Source organism: Nylanderia fulva, unplaced genomic scaffold (assembly GCF_048542155.1).
Source record: "Nylanderia fulva isolate GAGA-0341 unplaced genomic scaffold, ASM4854215v1 Scaffold6, whole genome shotgun sequence".
In the NCBI taxonomy this organism is placed as follows: domain Eukaryota; kingdom Metazoa; phylum Arthropoda; class Insecta; order Hymenoptera; family Formicidae; genus Nylanderia; species Nylanderia fulva.
In genome coordinates this window covers 5,254,328-5,276,860 of record NW_028190698.1, presented here as the reverse complement: position 1 = coordinate 5,276,860, position 22,533 = coordinate 5,254,328, and the positions used below count along the sequence as shown (strand labels likewise).

The 22,533-nt window shown below is 32.9% G+C and overlaps 1 protein-coding gene across 1 annotated transcript in view; it reads right to left on the bottom strand.

Moving 5' to 3' along the window:
• LOC114940225 (neurotrimin) overlaps positions 1 to 22,533 on the bottom strand; it is an 84,672-nt gene that overhangs the window by 26,751 nt on the left and 35,388 nt on the right. Inside the window, exon 3 of the mRNA XM_085487799.1 lies at positions 343 to 550. Within this exon, the coding sequence (XP_085343925.1) occupies positions 343 to 550 (208 nt within the window). The remainder of the gene's footprint in view (positions 1 to 342; positions 551 to 22,533) is intronic.

The following is a 22,533-nucleotide window of genomic DNA, read 5'->3' as shown; positions in this document are numbered from 1 at the left end:
AGAAAACTTTTATATTGCAGTGTAATTTTAATTCGCTTTTTGCAATTCTGTTTTTTTATTATACATATGTTGTGCACATTGCATATATATTAGCTATGTGTTTGAAACTATTTTACTTTACTTGAGATTTTTTCTCGCTTCGCGTTTAGAATTCGCGCAGAAGTTGAAATGATATTGATTGTGAGTGTAATTATAACATTGCTTATCCTCTTTTGTAATATATTAAATGTACGCAACATATGTGTAATATTATATTGTATTAAAAAATTATTAACGTTTTTAATATGGACGTAGAACAAAAAATGATCTTTTCAAGGAGAATTAAAAGAGTTTGATCCTTACCAACAACTTCGAGAAACCCAGTAATGCTGGACATCGGGTCAGTATTAACCTGGCACATGTACCAACCGCTGTCACTCTGGCGCGTATCTCTTATATGCAGATCCCACGTTCGATGACTAATGTGTGTAACTGCGATCCGATGATTCTTCGTGATAACGTGACTCGATATCGTTAGAATCGTCTGCGTATCGACTCGTAACCACGCTACCTGCAACACAACAATTAGATAATGAATTATAACGAGCAAGAATTATATAGTATAATTTAATTATTTTAATTAATTTATTATTTGTAAAACTTGGTATGACATCATTGTCTATGATTTTGTGTTCTAATACTTTGTATTCCAACACTTCTGATGCATATAATAGTTAGTTTATATCAAGTTTACACTACGTGTATAACATAAATAGAATTTCAAAGTTACTATCCACGACGTGAAAAGTGCGACATGAATAAGAGCTTCGTATTATACGCAGAACTGCATCTTATTGCTTCCAAGTATTTTGAGAACTTTCTGGGGAAGGTTTTAAAGCAAGAAAAAGTTTTATGTAAATACCTATATACACGAAATGCAATGCTTCCTAGATATAAATCAATTCGTACTGACAGCTCAGACGAATTGTGGAAAGTAAAATGGAGAAAATATCGAAGAAATATATAAAAGAGTAAGAATGTTAGTCTGCAATAATAAAGTCTTTCATATTGATTGACTTTCTTTATGAAAAAGAAATATTTTAACACGCATTTGTGAAATTATCTTTAAATGTTTACTATATATATTTTTTAATTCCATAAAATTATTTTAATAATATGCTATTATTATTTGAAATCATATATATTAATTTCTATCTCAGAAGAGTCAGGAAAATAAATAAAAAAATAAAATATAGTTACTTCTTTATTTAAAATAAAAACAATTGCTCTTTGAAACATATGTTTCAGTATGTACAAAATTAAATTTTCGTGATGTATATACATCCAACTTTCCCACAACATATCCAGAATGACAAGTGCTATGTAGATACTTCATGCTCTTCTCGCCTGTTGCCGGTTACGCAAAAGGAGTTAATATTTTATTATACGAGCGTGTGTAAAACAGATTTACATTGCAAGTTTCGTTTAACGAGAATGAAAAAAATGCATTCGGAAAGTAATTTTCAACTAGTTCCATTAGACGTAATAAGCTACGTATTACTAAAGAAAAGTGACAAAAGCGCATTATAATTTCATGTTAAATAAATTTCGTATTAATTTTATATTATGGATTTTTAAATTAGCTTTATAATATAATAATAATAATAATATCGCATATAAATTGTACAACTGCTGCATATATGCACATAGATTTTTATCATCTACATATATAGAATATCTGGTAATAATCACCGCATCCCTCGCGTGCAGATATTATAGAATGGATTAAATCGGGTAGAGAAGTCCTCTATCTATTTGCGATCTTCGCAATAATACTTCAAAATGCATGTATAATTTCATTTAATTAACTTCGCATATATCCATAGCTAATGAAAATATTTCGGTATTAAATTATCAATAACTGGTCGTCTAGATGACGTCTAGCTCTGTATTATTGACATACTTAGGCTGTCTTGTCATTTGCACGTCGATATTTGGCAGGAAAATAATGGTGCGAGAATACGTTTTTCTCCGTCGAATTCTTTTTTTAAACGCAATCGCTGATCAATATCGGAAACCTATTTGCTTTGATAATACATGAGTAATGGAGTAATTGACTTTTATAATTAATGTGTAACTTACGTACATCACGACGATAGATTTTGAATCGCATTTTTTCGCGCAATTTATTCATTTAAACAAGTATAAATTGAAGTGACAGGAATCCAAATTATAAATTAATTGTTTCGTTCCGATCTCTCCGGACATTAATAGTTTTTTTTTATTTAATGTCAAATATATTATTCCCAATGTTTTATTGTTAGATTTTTTTCGACGATCTAAATATGTATAATTTGAATTTATAATGCACAGTAAACCGATCGCAGAATAATCGAGTATAAATCTTCATGACTACATGAATTATCTAATAAATAATTTATCTATGCTTTGAAATGCTTGTATAATTTAATTATCCGCACATGCATATGTTATAGTTCGTAAAATATTTCGGCAATCGAATGTTGATTTTTAATACATCAATCAAGAAATTTTCTTTTTTTATTATCAGCAATTTACATTTAGAGTATTTTTACATGTCTTCTCGTTTCTTCATATAAAAAACATAATTTTTTTAGAAAATTATAATTTGATCTTTAATATGTCATATAACACAAAAAGTGTCTGAAACACATATCGAGTCAGGAATATGTTTCAGAACTCGTTTCATTACGTTAAATATCTCCTAAAAGCCAAATACCACATTCAAAGAAATATCATAGCTACAAGTGTCAAGTTATAAAGCTATCATTGTCAGGAACCAAATCAAAGGGCATAATAATGTACGCGACCTAGTTACCGCTTCACTGTCTTGTACCCCATTGCCTATAAAAGCAATTCTTCTTTTATCTGATCCAATATTCGCGCTGAATATATGGGAGCACCACTTTAGAACACATCCTATCGCTTTGTATACTGCAATCTACATCGCAACCTAGTTGAGAGATCTCATTAAAAAAGTAGATAGCACATTCGTCGTACTTATTTTTTATAGGAGGGAAAGAGAGTAAAAAAAAAGATAAAAAAAAAAGAACACATCAAAATCTCGCTGAAACGACGCCGCACGCGGTTTTATTTATGAATGTCCGCCGCTGAGTCTTTCATATTCCCCCAATCCCCTTCTCTTCTCAGCAATCCCCGCAACTACCGTCTTTCCCGTCCTCATCGCGGAAGCTGTCAACGCGTCTCATCGTCCAAGTGCTACCGACAATGTGCTCGACGCTTACCAACTACGCTCGTAACATAAAGAGGACCAGAATGGGGGAATAGAGAAAGTAAAGAGCGGGGTAGAGAAGGAAAGAACGAGAAAAGGAAATAAAAAAAAAACTTGTTACGCCAAAGTCGTAATACACTCGACGTCGTTTTAGAGCGCGCACGTCCGCTCCTCCAGAGCTTCTCCACGGCCCGTAGGCGATATGTGTCGCGTACAGTTGCAAGCGCCACGTGCCTCGTGTGTGCCGGACAGCCAGAGAGACGGTCTAGTCGAGGAACGAATAAAAGGAAGGATGATTTCAGGAAGAGCGCGGCTCTCTCTCTCTCTCTCTCTCTTTCTCTCTCGAGGACGAGGAACGAGGGTGGAAAAACGGCGGTTACGTCTGCCGCGAGAAAGAAGCGGAAAAGAAGGTGCCGGAGCCGAGCGCGAACGACAGGGAGAGCAAGGGCGGTTGTAAATTGTGCGCGCAAGACGGGGGTGCGAAAGCTCTCGGGGGTTGATAGAGAAGACGTGCGCGCACGCGTCTATCTATATTATATCATATATAATATATATATATATATATATATATATATATATTATATATATATATATATATATACTATATTTCTTCTCCTTTCTCTCTTCGAGAACATGCCGATATCGGTGTATGCATATGTTATTACGTATAATGCATAACGAGTTCCATGAACACGCTCCATGAACACGTAATGGAAACGCATCGTCGTCGTCGTAGTCGTCCTCTTTTATCCCTCGCGGACCGCGAGAGTTGTCGCGGCAATTACTCAAGTTCCGTATTCAGGGTCGAAATGCAACCGGGGTAGCGCATACGCATACGGCATATTCGTTCGGCGTGACACGTTTCGCTTTTACGAATGATTCGTTTCGCTGCGGTATAACGATGTAATTGCGCGTTCCCGTAATCATGCGGACGCGTGCGCGCGCGTTTGAATAAACGCTACATGGATATTCCTCTCGTTTTCCGCCGTGTTTACTCCTCTCGTGTCTCTCCACGGAACATCACTTTTACATCCTTTTTATCTTTTTTCGCGTTTCGCGCACTGTATTTCCTGCCGCTTTAGAAACACGACCAGCCAATCTGCTCGTGGTTGAGAGCGGAGAAGAGAGAGAGAGAGAGAGAGAGAGAGAGAGAGAGAGAGAGAAAGAAAGTGAGAGAGAGGAAATCAGAACTTGGCGGCGACTCTTTATTTTCGTTTACGTCACTCGCTCGAGTACAAGACGCGATACCTGTTGTATAACCTACTTCTTTTTTTTCTACTATTTTCTTAACGCTCCCTCTCTCTCTCGCTAGTCTAGTCGGTACTCGCTTCATCCTTTAGTCGCACCTACAGTAGGAAAAGAGTGTGTATCCGCGCGTGTTCTTTAATTTCTGCGAGATATCTTCTCGGGGGCCGAGAGCTTTCGCGACTCGGATTCGCACGGTGAAAAATGATTCGAGCAAGTTCCCCTCGAGAGTATATCGTGTCCTGACCCGCCGGACGATCGCTCATCCTTTCTCCTTCGATTTCTCTTTTCCGTTTGCGTGCGCTCGCGTAATCGTTGTCGACCATAAGTGAGAACGTCGGCGCGATGAGTTTGAGTAGTTCGAGTCGACGATAATGCCGACGAGATTTCAATAAAATTCAAATAAGATCAATTTGAAATACATATCTTTTTGTACGATACTTTAAGATATTTTCCCTTAAGGTATATTAAATATTTTGAAATCGTAATAATATTGTAAAAAATTTATTTTACAACATTAATATTATATATCAAAATTTGGTTGACTTATTATTAGCTGCTTTTAGATATAGCAGTACAAGATATCTTAGAATTGTAGAATTATTAATGAAATCAATATTCATTATTATTGAGTATTGCACTTTCTATAACAGCAGTAATACATTGATACAATTATATTTATTTTGTCTAATTGGGACATACAAAATTGTGTCAATTGCTACTGCCAAGTGCTTTTGAATGATTAGATTGCATAATGTGCTAATATGTGTTCACATGCTAATATAACGATTCAATATAACAACTATACATATGTTGTTTTAAGAATGTTTACACGCTTTTTACACAAACAATCTTTAAAATAATGGTATTGCTCTTTTCAAATATCAAATTAAGTTTATCTATTAGCATCATTATATATTGCAATAGTTTACAATGATTAGGAGAAAATAAAAATGTCAAGCGCACAGACAGAAAGACAGCTGCATAAACATGTAGTACTATAATGTCATGATATACGGCACGATGTGAAATTAAAACTACGTTACGAGTTGTTATTGCGAGCGTTTCTCCGATATCGCCTGGCTATCGTCTAAAGAGATGGTCTTTACAAGCGGGACAAATATAAAAAAATGTGTTCTCGCCAACGTCTATCGCACTTATATACAACACACGTAAATTATTCGTGGCTTACAAAGAGAAATAGAGAGACAGTGATTTGTATTTAGCCAACTACACATTTTTCAAGATTTTTCAAATATTTTAACAAAATGCAAACGCAACTAACAATAAGCGCGACTTATTAAGCAACGCAATTTTTCAATATATAATAATAAATCAAGAGAGGAAACTATTCGACGCACACTTTTTCTTCTTGCAAAGAATCGAAATTATGTCCCTACTTTTATTTATTCAATCCTGCGATTCGATTGTTTCACTGAGCATTTTTGATCTGAATTGTGTTGTGTATTTAAATTTAAATTAGACGGAGCGTCTAGCGTCACTACTTTCCTATTCGAGTGTCGACGCGCGAATGACAGAGCCGCTGCACGTCAACAATAGCGCGCTAAGCGACAGCAAAGCCGAATATTTTGTATTGATAAAATTCCTTGCCGAAATATTTGAAATGTTGGTAGGGGTATACTCTGCGATACATTCCGCAGCCTTATTGTCATTCACACACAGTGAGACTCGAATGAGAAGGTAAAAGCTTCATACATTATTGTATTATCGTACGTAATATCATGCGAAATGCATGATCATTTCATATAATTATTAAAATGAGTAATTATCAGCCCGCGCGATCGATTGAATGTATATGTCATAATCAAATTTATTTCCACAATACTTACAATATATTTCGTCCGATGCTTTATCGTATAACTTCTCAGCGAGAGATCTATATTCAGATTTAGAACGTGCAATAAAATAATCAGATCAAGTAAATAAAATAAAAATAAGTTTCATAATACATTAGTTTGATAAATAATTAATCTATATTTTTAAATTATTCGTATAACTTAATAGTATATATATATATATATATATATATATATACATACACATAAGGTTTCCGATAATTGTCGCATTTCTCGTTTGCAATTAGAGCAAATTAAAAACCAGAAAATCCCGTTTTACGATCTTATTAATAATTAATTAGAAATTAATTTAAAGAGGACAAATATAAACGCGGAATGAGAAAATATCTCTCTGTCACATAAGTGCTAAAAATATATATAGATAAATATACTTACATACATGTACTATTTAAAATCTTACAATTCAACTGCAATCTATGGAAAGATAATCAATAATGATAGATAAATTTAGATATATCTTAAAACGGATAAATATAGATAAAATTCTTACATTTCAATAGAAATTAAGTGAATCTTATATATTTATAATTTCCCCTTAAAAACAAACGCTATTACCAACTATTTAGAAAAATATAATTATATAATATTCTGCTTTTTCGTCTCGTCTTTGATTGTCTTGAAGATTTCTAAAGCATAAAACGGGGATGCAAATCAAGATAAATTTTTGTGTTAATTCGATCTATTGAAAGGTTCAAAGAAAGGACTGAAATTTAAATTAAATAAAGAAGATTTTAAAAGCATGTTAATTATGTCTAATTTCTGCGTTTGTCTTTTAGCTCGATTTCTTCCTAAAATTCTGTATTATATTTCTTTGATTTTGATATATTGTATTTATAAAACAAATGAAAAAAATTTGGTTGCTTTGTTTAAAGGCAAATAATACCATTGTGTATAAAGCAAGAGAGATGTTTGTGTGTATCACAATATTTGACGAATATATGTTATATTGCTAATTCGTAAAACAAAGCATCATTAAACGTGGACTGAAAATCAGTCAGCGCGCGCGCATGTTCGTGTTTATTAAAGACAAATATATTAAATGTATCCGGCAACAAAACAAGCATTGGTTATTCAAGTTTTCTAGTGGCATGCTGAAAAACGTTGAATATTCCAATGTGCAAATATTGGAAAATTCTAAGCGTGATAGCAGTTATCGTCGGACGGCTATGATATGGTAATAATAATCACGCTTGTATATAACGTTCGCGGTTTAAACGTCTAACGCCCGTCATTCACCCCTCGATCGTGATACATGTGTATGACCATATCGAAAATTAAAAAAAAATAACGTATGAGAAAAATAAAACGGACATGATACGCGTAATGTAGCGATAACATTTATTTTTAATTCTTTTGCTTATATTTTTGTATGAGAAAAAAAATATTCAGCTTTTTATTGTATGTTTTTATTATTAAATAATTACTGCACTGCTTAAAAAAGCTGGGTTAGTACATATTTCCAGGCTAATAATTATTGCATTTGTACGAAAGGTAGATTCAATTAGTGTTCATTTTTGTTTTGCCTTGATGCAATTAAAATTTTATTTTTTTGCATGAATGTGTCTCACGAGACTTAACTGCACAAATTATAAAGCAGGTATAGATTGTATCAGATTAACCATTATTTTTAATAAAAAGCGACTATAATGTACATAGAAATTGTCGTCATATTCTCGACATTATAACCTTAGTATTATAAGCGATTAAAAGTTAAATAATTTTGATAGATAAAATTTTAGTATGTGTATGTGTGTGTGTATATTTATGCGTATGAATAGATTTTATTTCACTTCAAATATATCTTTGTCAAAATTTAATTTGGAAGCTATTATTTCAGAGATGGAGATTGAAAAATGGTGATAAATGGATTTGACTCGCCATCAAATTTTTACTATAAAAATATTTACTTTAGTCTCATCATATAATGCGGCGCTTGACAAAAGGAATTCTACATTAATTTAATTAAAATGTCATTTACTAAATTACATTTTGCTCTAAAAACGATGTTTACGATTTGTGCAATAAAGAAGCCATCAAGTAGAATTATTTTAAAATGTAACAATTTCAAACGACAATGTGTCATCAACTTTAATAACTTTGTCTTAAACTTAATGATATTTTGTTTTTAAAAAACTGGCACACGGTTAACTATTAAACATATCCCTTAGTATACGAGCAACATGAAGGCTATCTAATCCGGGTCAGGTTACGGGTTAGTTTCACATGTTATCAGAGAACTCAAAGATAAGCATCTGTCCGTAACGTCAAAGTTTACCCTGGACAGAGGACGAAATAGTCGGTGAATTCGATGCAAGTTGTACAGACGGATAATTAGACCTAGTGGTACAATCGGCATAATTATTGTCTACTGCGGCTTACCCCCGCACACTTTCCTCCAGCAAATGTTCAACCACTTCTCCCCCGTTCCAACCCTATTCTCTCTTTCGCCCTCTCTCTTTGGTTCAATGTTTTACAACCACTATCAAACGCTGCTACCACCGACAAAACACACGATCACATTAATGAGCCCAACAAGAGCCGATTGAACGGGTTTTGCCTAAACAAGGAATGCCCTGTTAATTGTAATCGCTCGTCAACCACGGACGCGCTAATTACAAAGGCAATCATCGTAACGAATGTCAAATACAGATAACGCTATCCCGGTCGTTTGTGTTCCCATGGACAGACAGATACGTAATTTCTAAAGCTCGCGCTCTACGACTTGTTTGTCTAGCGCATTACTATTAACCTGATTATATGCAAGAAGAAGTGCCTCCTACTTACGTAAGCTGAAATGTGCATCTCCTGTCGCTGATAGTCGTGCTGATTGCAAAGACAACCGTTTTAATAAATAGCACATATATCTGCCTGGTGTCTTCCTTGCGGTTAACAGTCGCATATCTTTTGAAACGATCATAAATTATTAATGCGCAATGACGCTGTATTTCGCAAACACATCTGTTACATTTGACGTTAGAGTTGTTATCACAAATAAAATTTATCGAACAATTTGTAAGCGCACGCGCACACTCGCGTATGATATTCATAACGATAAGTGAAAAATGTCGACAGAACATTTTTATTTTTATACGTTTGATAATTAATTTTGTTTCTGAAAACAAAACTTTGTCGGATGAATCACAAATAGATACAAATTATATATTGATATTTTTATAATTGATATATTATTTATAATTGATAAATAAAAAAAGTATATTAAGAATTTTGTTATATATATATATATATATATATATATATATAAAAGATTTTATATATGAGTTTTACTTCGTGAACGCTATTTAGTTTAAGTTGCCGCAATCTGTTAAAAGTGCTTCGTACTTTGGACAAGTATATATCATAAAAGTTGAGTGCTTAAGTTATAACTCATGAAAATCTTTGCTTGTTTATAACAAACTTGAAATTCTATAATAAACTTTAGACTACTCTCCACATTATTCAAAACAAACGTTCTTTTTGTTCAAGATTGCAGATTATTTTGCGTTAAAACGATCGAAATTTATCAGGTCCGAAAGCAAACTGTACTTCTAATATTATTGGTTTGTTAAGCTTAGTAGGTCAACTCACGAAGCAGGCAAGTTATATATTATCGCGCAAAGTGACATTGACAGAACATTTTATACGTGTCCTTTTCTAGGTCTTTTTCAAGCAATCATATTGTACATGATTTGAAAAAAGTGACTACATTGTTTATGACACGTCTATAAAAAAATAAAAGCAATTAATTTTTATTACATCAGAGATACAGTTGGACAAGCTATCTTTAAAACTGTCTTTTAGTTTTTATGTGTATTTAAAAAAAATGAACTGACCCGTATGCTTTTTTATCGGTTAAAAGCTATAGCTAGTCCGCCACGAATAACAAAAAACAATCTGCACATAAAGAAACTGTGCACACATGTTATCCGGACCGCACAAATTTCAAAGTTTTTCTTTCACTAAAAAATATACGAGTAACATAGCTTCTCAATCGCCTATGTAACATGTGAGAAGTCCTAATGCCTACAAGATAAATCATGCGATCGATCTTTAAATAATCTGACACTATTCAAAACGCTTGCATGCATTCCAGTAATTTGAAAATAATATTAATTCACACATTAATTATATATTATGAATAATATAACTTTGACCGCGAAATATTTCGGCCAACTGGATATGTTTAATATTCAATATTTATTATATTACCAATTATCGATTAAATCTTCTCTCGCTAATGCGTGAGAAAATATTTCCATAAAGATCATCAAAAAGCAATAAGTGAGAGAAAGAGAGAGAAAAATACCCTCACTTTCTTTTATGATTTATTTATCCCTGATAAATCAATTTAAAATGCAGGCGAACCAAGAGTTTGGTAACATTCGGATTGTCTCGCCAACTAGTATTGCCAGCTAAATACATACGAACATGCAAGCTGCTTATATTCCTTTTACACGAAAACTCGTGACGCCGCAAAACACGCTCGCGTACGGATAGCGCCAAGATACCTGTCAAACATCCCTCGGTTGGAAGCGTCCCAGGACGTACCTCGGCGCGTATTCTTCCCCGCTATTTCCTCCTTCCCCTTTCACTCCGTCCGTCAGACATCATTTTTCATATCCCAACCTCCTCCCCCAAGAATATCCGCCGAGGGGTGACATTCTCCAACCTCTGACGTCGACAATGTGCTGCGTTGATTGAATCGTCGAACGTCAAGGCGTTCGACGTTTTCTGCCTCGATCTTCTTCTCTAGCTATCTCTTCCTCTCACCCTTAGTCATTCCGTCTTCCCTTCTTTCTCAATCTCTCTCTCTCTCTATTCCATTCTCTAGTTCCAGTCCATTGCCTTCCTCCTAACCGAGATTCAACCTCGAATCACAATCCTTAGTAAGATCTCGCTTAGTAATTCACGCGACGCAACCGTTCGTGTAACGTAAATTGCTTTGATGTGCCAAAGACGCGGTCAATCTCGATATTTATCGCATAGCAACCTCACCGATCATCATCGTAAAATGCTTTCCAATAATACCCTCGACGTTGACATAGTAGAGAATGTCGCAGTTTTGGTTTAAGTCAGGTACGATGTCGGATGACTTATGATATGGTATATAAGATAATAAATAAAATTCATTAGAAAATTAAAAAAAAAAAAACAATATTGATTACGTAAAAATAAAACATGTAAAAACAACATAATTGCGTTGAAATAGTTACTGGATCATACTTATCTATGATTGTGTGAATAGCTTCACATTTTGAATTTGTATGATTGCATTTCTTGCATATTCTCTTTCAGATAGTTTTTCTTAATTATGTTGTATGAGAAACGTTTATCTTTTTATATTTATAAAATGTATTATTATAATAACAGTGCAAGCTGAAATTAATTAAATTTGCAATTTTAAAAATAATTTTTTCATTGTAATAATGTGATATATTTTGTCGTGAAATGGCTGTTTCTCAAGGATTGTACTGAAACGTGTATACATATTTCCCTGCGTGATGTCCACATTAATTTTCTCTTTTGACCAAGAAAGGAAAAACTGCATGACGTACTACCTAAGAAGAAGCGGCCATTGCGTTTTGTATTCCTTTACTAGTCATGCGGTCCATCTTTGTCAGAACAAAGACTTAATGTCCAAGTCCGCTGGAGATGTTTCGCGCGCGAGCATTCTTCTCTCCGGTCCCAGAATGTATTCCACCGTGAAACGTTAAGCGTTTAATAATTTGTAATCGCATGCTGCGCGCGCGGAAGGTTGCGTCGTGTAGCGGAAAGTCGGATAGACATAAAAATATATATCTGCTCTTATTCCGTTTTGCTTTGAACGTAAACTCGCCGTGCAAGCACGGCGCAGCCGACCGGTTTCGCAAGAGAAATTCAAAGGAAATACTTAAAAGCGATGAAAACTGACGCTAATGGAATTTCGTTGTAACTGACACTTTTTTTGCGCCTTTGTAGTGCGACGTACTCAGAATTATGAACCAAATCGGGTTTTGCGGTCGAAATAAAAACTCTGAGAATGATATTCCAATTAAGCGGGAGACAGTGCACGCACGACATCTTTTTCAATAATGCAATATTCACAATACAATGCACAGTATATCGGCTAAAGCTGTAAGAGAAATATCTTTAAATTCGCTTATCAATTTTATTTATGTATAATTTCACACGATGTATAATTTTTATTTCTTTTATTTATTATATTATTCGAGAGGAAATATATGAAAGAAAAAGATATATACTAAAATGAGAAATCTGTATTATTCAACTTCTAATTCATTTAATGTAAAATTAATTTTAAAAGTAAGTAAAACATGAAGAAAATGTTATATTTATGTTCAAATTTCGAACAGATATTTAAATAATAAATGTGTACTCTACTTCACAATATTTCAATTAATTAATAAAATTATAATAATTAAATATACAACATTTATACTTTCTTGAAAATAATTTTATTTTTACAACGTATACAATAAAAATATATAAGAATAACAAGACTTAATTAATTTTTTCAACGAAATATTTCTTCTACATTTATAAATAAAATGCCATGCAAATTTTATTAGTCATATGGCCCAAGAAAATCAATAAAATATCAATTTACATATTAAGTATATTTTCTTTAAAATAAATGCGCGTATGCGATGTTTTTGGCGTTATCCTAGTTTAATGAAGTATAAATAGACAAAAAAGCCGGTACCACTAGTGCACCATTTGGTTCTCTCTTAATTTGTCTCTCGCGCAGACAAGTTGGAGCACGACACGGACGCGCAAAATTTCACAAGGAGACGGCAATTACTGCTAGCATGGTTAATAGCTAGTGCATTTATTGTGGACTTGTTTCATATTCATTAAAACAAGGTATAATTTTATGGAATGCAATCAAGTTTCTCTCTTGGTAAAAACCGTATGTTATATTCAATATTTCGATAAGCAAGAAAATTAATTTGTTGCTCGTCGAATGACTCTTGATAAATACAGCTTTCCATCATTATTTATTTCTTCTTTATAATATTATTACAATCGTCCGTTGTAATTGTGCATCAACCAATATCATTAATTTTGTACACATATATAATTTATATAATTATAATATAATTTAAGTTTTATCTTTATATTTTTATCTAGATTGTTCAAAACCTCGTCAAAAATTATGCTTAATATAGTAATAAAGCAAAGAATTCTGCAATTTGTGATAAAAATATATTGTATTTAAAATTGTTTCAAACATGTAAATTTTCGATTTTAATCGCCAACCAACACTGACGACCAAAGTGACATAACATAAATCTTAATAACATATAATTTACATTTATATGATTTAGAATCTAATTAATAATACAAAAGTGAATCAGCATAACATACACTGCACTCTGTACTTACTTGTATATATCGCGTAAAATGCAATACAAAAAAATAATAAAATTATTTTTTATTTAAATCTGCCTCTTGAGATTTTTTAATGCTCATATTTTAATCAAGATGTAATGTAAAAAAGAATTGCATAAAACGTGCTTCGCAGAAAATCATGCTAACTATTCTCTTCAGTTTTATTTTACACAACTCTCAGTGCATTTTACTTTGGAACCCGTATGCAATCTTAATACCCAGAACTACCACTAATAATAGTAATGCTCAATAATTTGTTAGATCGTGCCTGCGTAATTATCGAAACTCTATTAGTTACGGATCTTTATTTTCTAACAAATTTTCATTTTGACCGTTTGCGTCCTTTCCCGTAGGATTTCCCAATGATCGTGCGACAGATCCCCACAATGACATTTTACTTTACTCACCGGCTCGTCGTCTTGCCATTTTACCCACAAAATGTCACCCGCGAACCCGACGCGTCGCGCGACAAGAAGCTTACGAAAATGTCATACCTTCGTCTCGAAGTCCCTACCGTCCCAGCCAATGTCGTTTCGCATTTTTCGAGCTCACTACGCTTCAGTCCGGGTTTATTTTCAGGCGCGGCTGCATACGTTTTGCGGAGGTATGCCGCCGGCATGATGCACCTTGTATTTGAGAGGAGACAAGAAATAAACGGCACGCAGATAAAGGAGTTTTAGATATTTGCCTTTGTTAAATGAGAGAAAGATGCAACGAGTTGCTTAATATGAGAATTCTTATTCAACAGAAGAAAAGAGCAAATGAAATAAATTATCGTTGAATTATTACAGGTACTATATTTGACGGAAAGCTAAAAAAAGTCAGTTAATGCAGTACAGCAGAAAAGAATAAATTAAATTTAATAAAGCATTTCATTAGTTTTGCATAATTAGTAAGCGAGAATAAATTTATTTTTGGAAAAATTTCTAACTTAAAAGTAATGCAATGTAACAATTTAATTGTACAAATAAACAATTTTAATAAATAGATTTCAATATTAATTAGTAATAATGAAATTTCTAAGAGTAAATGATCTTTCAAATATATAATATAAGAATCTTTCCTTTTTCTAAATTTAAAACGAATAATAATAGAATGTAATTTAAATTATAAGTTACACTTGTGTGAATATTGTAATTATGTAATTATATATTTCAATGACAATAATAATTGAAAAAATACTTTGACGAAAGTTTTAACAGATAAAATGCTTCAATATAAAAGATTCACCATTATTTGGCGTTTTATCGATTTCTCTAGGATATCTGCAGTTCTCAGAGTGGCGATAAATTAATATGAATTGCAATTTCAAACGGTACCGTTAATTCTCCTTACGACAAAATTGGAGAATGCATTTATTTGAAAACGTCAGAAAAATTACGAAGTTTCTTAATGCAGAAACTCGGCGCGGTGACCTGCAGATGATGTTACAATTTGCTCAAGGCGGTGTGCCGTTTATTTTGCCGACCAATAAGCATATTTTATACGTATGCGACGCAGTATAGTTAATGGTCGAATCATTAATCAAACGATTATGACGTACGGAATGAACCAATCTGACAGAATAATTTATTCCCTCTACTGAATTTCTTCTTACTTACGGACAAATCTTAAATAGCGATCTAATGAACCTCTGATTTCCTGAATATATTCTGAATGTTTCTTTCGAGAAGAATTTTTATAACGAGCATTATATATTACATTAACTGACATATATCCCATTTACTTATTTCTGTTGAATTATTTCAGCTAAAATTCTGCTACGAAATGCAACTATTTACTTTACTTTGATTTATCCTATTCACCATTTAACTTATCACGTATATATAACAAAGTAAAGAATACAAAGCTTAAAATTTGTGTCTACTTTCTTTTTATTATATGTTTTTATCACAACATGAAATAATAAGGACTGGATGGCCATCTTTTATTCTATCGCCATGTTATCTATTGCCCAATGTTCTTCATAGACATTTATCTTACAGTTTCTTGATCGCTTGTTACTCCTGCTGCGTAACCCATCCTGAGAATCACATACACATTACACGCGCACATACTGTTTGAAGATTTATTTCTCACGCGAATCTTTCTCTTCCTCAATCTTTTTAACCTTGGCAAAATAATTTTCTGCAGAAACCGATGTAATAATATCAACTCTCTTTTCATAATTAATTTATCTATATATAATAATATATAGAATTTACGACATAAATTTTTATTTGTTATTATAATCAAAAAATAAATAGCAAAACTTATTACATATCAAATCATAGTTTGTTCTTTGTTATAAAATAATTTCTATTTTTTTGTTATAATGTACTGTCAATATATAACTTTTTTCATATATCGAGTTTATTTTATAATACATAAATGACATAATTATAAACTCATTTTTGAGAAGTCTTAGTATGACGTACCCTGAATCGAAATACACTCGCAGATATATATTTTTTGACTTCTCCTGAGAAAGAGGGGCTGATATATCAGCGTATACGCGTCATGATATCTTTTTAATAATTCATATTTCAAACACGATCTCACATATGTCATTGCTAGTTGGTATTGATAGTTCGTAAATATTTATTTTGGTAAATATGTATTTTCAATTAATAATCAGCAATATAAATATCTATGTTTTTAAATAAATACAGTACGTGCTGCATAATGCGCTATTTATGTATTTATCTTATTATTTTAGTTAATAATGTTATATATAAATATATAAAAATTATTATATTATTTTTATATGTATATAAACATTAAAAGATTGATTAAACTAAGTTTTATAAATAACATTTTGCGAAATAATGTTTATTTTATTAAATAAGAATAAGTATGTAAAAAGATTTCGAAGATCATTTCTCTTACTTTACAAACTTCCATCCTTCCAGTTTTTATCTGCAAAAATATCTTCAATAGATCTTTTCATATTTTTTATCATATTTTACTCATAATCAATTATATATATAATACCGATTTTATTCAAGTGACATTTTATATTTTTCGAACTATTATTTTTAATAATTTTATTTAAATAATTTTTATATTTAATATTTTACTTCGTTGGTGGCAAAAACAACATGTCACGAACGGACTTGATCACTGCTCAGTTGAAATTTAAAAAAATATGTCAAAATACGAAATTTCTACAATAATAATTATTATTCATTATATTGTTGCAAATTCAAGAAGAGATATCACAAATTTCTCCATTTTTTTAAAAGCAGTGGTAAACTTACATCAAAGAAATACAACCACTTATACTATTAACATTTTTAATATTCTAATTTTAAAATTACTTACATACGATTTTTGCTAAATGATAAATTCTTTTTAATACGATATTGTGCATATCGAGTGTACATATATCAAGTAATCCAATTGATATAAAAAGAGGTAGCAATTTTGTAGTTTAATTAATTTTTATATTTGAATGCAGTTGGTGTATTAAATATAAATAACATTTTCGCAAAAAATAATGTTTATTTAAGATGCGATATGCAATTTTTGCAGACACTATATAACATTCTCCAATTTTTTAAATAATTTTAATTTAATAATTTAATAGTTGAAATTCAATTGATATATATTTGTGTGTGTATGTGTGCACCTGTTACAAACTATTAAATTATAAAAAAACTCTCACGATATTTTTTTCTGTATCATGGCAATGTTGGAAAGAGGATAAAGTTTTTTTGTGATATTCAGAGAAAGACTCTCACTGGTCGTGCAATAAAAAGGCAGGAATACTGCATCCACGGTGGATGAATATAACGCTATTGATAGCAACCACACTCGCTCGATTTCCACCAGTCATCCACGCGATATCCCAAACTAAACAACCGTGAAGTAATTTCACCGAGCCGAATCGTTTGACGTGATAAAGTCCAATTAACTCTCCTCGCAATTGTTGCATGGTTCTACGACAGCGTAGCCCGCTTCAAATCGGAATGTATTCGAGGACAGAAGCGACACGGAGATTTGCCGTGCAACGACGCGACCATGAGAAGCGGAGAAAAACAGTAAGCGGAATGAAAGGTCGGAAATGGGGTAAGCTTCCTTCCGAAGCCAGCTGTTTTCGTCCAAGCTACGTCGGTGTGCGAGCGTATACACATACACATATGTGCACATATGTGCAAAGGCGTGTGCATCCTGTATATAGATATGCATCGAGGAAACGCGTTACCCCACTTTCCTTGACTACTTCCGCGCTTCATCTTCACCCTTCGATTCTCACGGTTCTCCGTTTCTAGATTACAAGTTGCAGTTGCCGCTGTTGCAGCGAATGCTGCATCGTAATGCACACGAGAAAGCCCAACGATACCGAATGAAATTGAAGCGCATATCCTATCACACGCGCATCGGAAAAAGAGGTGGAAAGAAATAGCGCGCGTTTCCTCAAATATTTTATGTCGATAATATCATTTCGTTGCAATAAGTACGGTTGCATCAAATACGGCCAATTTCTTTCAGCGTGTTCAACGATGCACAGATCCATTAGCGGAAGATTGCTCATGTCCGCTTCGTTTGCTTCGAGTATTAGAAATCTTTTTTGACATAATCCGAACCTCGTCAAAATACTAAAAATGTTCTACTATATCCAGAAACAAATTGACTTCAAAATTTTTCTATTTATATATATATATAACGCGTGTATCTTCGTTTCGTGTTATCAATATGTCAATATCTGATCCAAAAACAAGTGTATTTAAAAATTTGTCTATTTGTATAAGATGCGTATATATTATATATTTTGATTGTATGTTATTAATATGTCAGCATCTAAAGAAAATAAAAAAAAATAGCTACGTACTATTTTTCAAAAATAAAAAAACAATTAAATTGTATCTATTTCGTAAGTTTTACTGCTTGCAAATATTTTTGTATCGGTTATTCTTACATACTATTTATATAAAAATTCATAATAAAACGTAGCAATTGACAACAAGTTGTTTTGAAAACAGAAAGAAGCTTTCCCTAAGAACGCAAACAAACCAATACGTGACATCCCAAGAAACGAAAACAGACGTAACGCACAAATGTTCGATCACTATTAAATTGAAAAAAACATAAGATAAAAGTAATCATACTTTCTTTTAGGTATATAAAATATAGGAAAAATATTATTTTTATTTATTTATATTTGTTGCCACTGGTACTTTTTTCATATTATTTATAAAAGCAATGTCTTACTAATCTATATTTTTATATTTTTATTATTTTAATATTTCTATTGAAAAAATATCAGGCAGTTCGAAAATATGTAAACATTATTATGAAAAAACATAATGTATAGAGATAAAAAGAACATCCTTATCTTCCTGTAGAAAACAAAAGCTGTATTATATTATATCTATATTGTACGACGCTTGAAAGCAGTTACTTTGGATGACCGATTATATAAAAGTACGATCCCTCTCAAACAGCTATACAAGATTTGAACTTTATAAGTACCATCATCTGTTGGCGAGAGCCAAGAAGAAAACGCTGGAGTCTTTTTCTATGTCGCGCGGCAACTGTAGAAATAAGTGAGACTTTTATATTGTGTTCCGCGGATATTAACCCTATATATTTTCTAACTGATAATTTACATTATCTGTGCGACACCTCTGCAATATATAATATGTAATATTAAAATAAATAGTGAGAATATTTTTTGCTAATATGTGCTAGCTTCTTTAATTTACCTCTGAAAATACATATGCGTGCTTGGTTTATTTTATACATGCATCGGTCGTTAAACCGCGTATTCAGCGAATATCAGCAAATATTTCACATCGTCAGAAGACAATGGGTTTGATAATAGGTGCTCGCCTATTTAGTATTCACATGCGAACAAGATATTAAAGAGAACATAAACTTGACGTCGTGATATTTAATATCCGATTCTAACTAGCTGCTAACGCATATGTATATTATATGTGTTTCAGAGTATCGAATGAAGCGCGTATTAAACGCATCGATTTTAATGCATTCTTATATTATATACGGTAAATTGTAAGCACTGTATAGCGCGGCGCAATGTTACGCGGAATCAAGGGTAAATTCAAATTTGCATCCCAGGTCGATATTCCATAAGCGGAAGGAAACGCGTTTCCGACCTTGCTCACTTATAATCCACTCCAAATGTAATGGTTTCCTCGATCAATGGCGCAACACACAATGTGCACAGTGTAACGCAAAGAGCATCTCGGTATCTCATCCTGCGCAAATTCTACGTATATTTGGCTGGAGGGCAATTAGTGCCCTCGCGATATTAATACGTCCGTTTCCGTGTGTAGCCAATGGGGAATACAAACCCCAGAGAATGCAAAGGCATTGGGCGGCAGGTTTGAAAACCAGTGGAAGGCAGCAAGATAGAGAAGAGAGGAGATTAAATCGAAACCAGAGAATTTCGAATTCGGTCATCTCTCGTCTTCGTTTTCCATCCGTGTTGATTTAACTCGTCGTGGAACAGTTTGTCGGAACTGCGCGCCGGTTACTTGGCATACCTTTTATCTCGCAGAACTAGGTTTAGGGCAAATTGATCATTTGTTTGGCGTCTTAAAACGTACTGCAGAAAAAGCAGACGGTGACCTCTTCATCGGGATAGCGCAAAGTGTAGAGAAGCACGTAGAACTTTTGTGTCTGTGTACGGATACAACATAGGTCGTATAGAGAAAACACAAGGTGGCAAGAGAGACGAGAGAAAAGAGGATCGGCGAAATAGAAGTGGCGACCCTGGCCATTGACATGTCGTTACTCTCGCGAGGAGAAATTTCAGCTGGCTCGTATCCATTCTCTCGAGATTCGGGGAATTATCGTCGACAAGATAGTAACTCCCGAAACACGAGCTTCTTCTACGAGATATCCGTCTGTTGTCCGGTTCGATGCAACCGCCGCGCGTCGGTATCACGAATAATTAATACTGCGGTTTGTTTGCACGAACAATCACAGAGCCGAGAGCTTCCCTCCCTGCTCGCGTCAGTGACCGCTTTCTCCCGCTTCAACTATTGACTGCGAGACATGAAATACGCCAGCATTCTCCGAACGTTAAGCACCTTGATCCAAAGTCCATTAAGGCCGACGTCAGATATGTGCGGGAAATCGTGCGTCGTGTCGGTAAGGACCGCTGGGTAATCAAGGATCGTCAAGGGATTGTGGAATATTCGTGCTACCGTGCCTCTGGTAGATGCGCAATTTGCCGAATGTTACGGCGAGGAAGTACACAATGCCTTTGCAACAGACCGTAATGATTTCGAGAGTTTGCTCCCTCGAGAGAATATTAGTCGTAAGCGTTACTTGGTGTGTGAGACAACCCGTATAAGGTCGCGCTAAATTCGACACCTTATCGTAATCGAAAACAAAACGTCAACTTTATATATATATATATATATATATATATATTTCTTGGCTAAAGTCCAAAGTCTCAAAAAACTTTAGAACCCAATATTTTTACGTAGAAAAATTTGAAAATTGACATAAATCATAAACTGTCCCTTTTTTATTTATATATAAATATAAATTTCCTTAATTTATTAAAATATGTCACTTTGTGCCTTTTTTTTGTTACGTCTATTTAATTTGCATATATTGATTAATTATGAATCCATAATTGTATTTATGTGCATGATTTATGATATCCTGTTCATTTTTTATAATATTCATTTTCAAGGAAATAAAGTTTTGTTTGAAGAATGAGATTACCTTTTGTTCGAAGTATAGTAATAGATGTCACATGACAGCGTGTAACCATTTGGCAACCTCGGTTGGCTCTTGCGAGATCAAACTCGTAATCTGATGGGGCAGTTGGAAACACTTGCAATATAACATATGGACGTTTTACCAATAGTTACAAACATAACCAATAGATACAAATCGCATAAAGTAAAAATTATGTAACCGAATAATTATACAAAATTGAAAAAATATGTTTGTATACTGATAACTAGAAATAATATAAAATAAAAAACAATCAATGTACATAATTTTTTACGTTATTTTTCACTTGCAAAAATTTACTAAAAATTTTGTATATTTTGGAACGGATTCGCTAATACACGCGCGTATATTTAATTTATATCTCTCAGTATTGTTATGTAAAAGCTAAATTTAAAAAAATATCTATTGTTCCGTAAACACAAACTGAAAATTGTCTCATAAATAAATATAACAGCATTTTATATATTGCATAAATGTATAATAATTTATAATACGCGATTCCGCGTAACAGAAATAAAAATATGCATTGATATAATATGTTAAAAGTTATGATTATTTAAAAAGAGAAAAATTGTCTGCGAACACTAATCTCCACGAAACCCAGCGAGTTTCAAGGACCCAGCTTCAATTAGGTTTAGGATCGTAAAAATACTTCGCTGGGGTGCCTCCTTTCCTTACTGCTTCCACTTCCGCAGGAAGCAATTTCGGCTCTTTAATGAAATTTTAAAATTTGCCGCATAGTCGGGATAATACATAAATCGTTTTATATTTGAAGTACGCAGCTTATTTCCGCACTTCATGAAAGAACGGAAGAAATGAAAATATTATAACTGCATTGAATGAGCCCTATCGTGCAATAAGAGAATTGGCAAAAATATATTAGTCGATTTTTGAGGGAAAATAACTGAATTTATCATAATAATATTACAAAATATTTATCAATTGTTAATTATTTTATAATTTATTAGAATTAATTTTTTAAAATTATGCATATAATTTATGATAATGGATTTTGATGATTTAATTTATACATATATATTTTTATATTCAAAGTGTAATATTAATGATAAA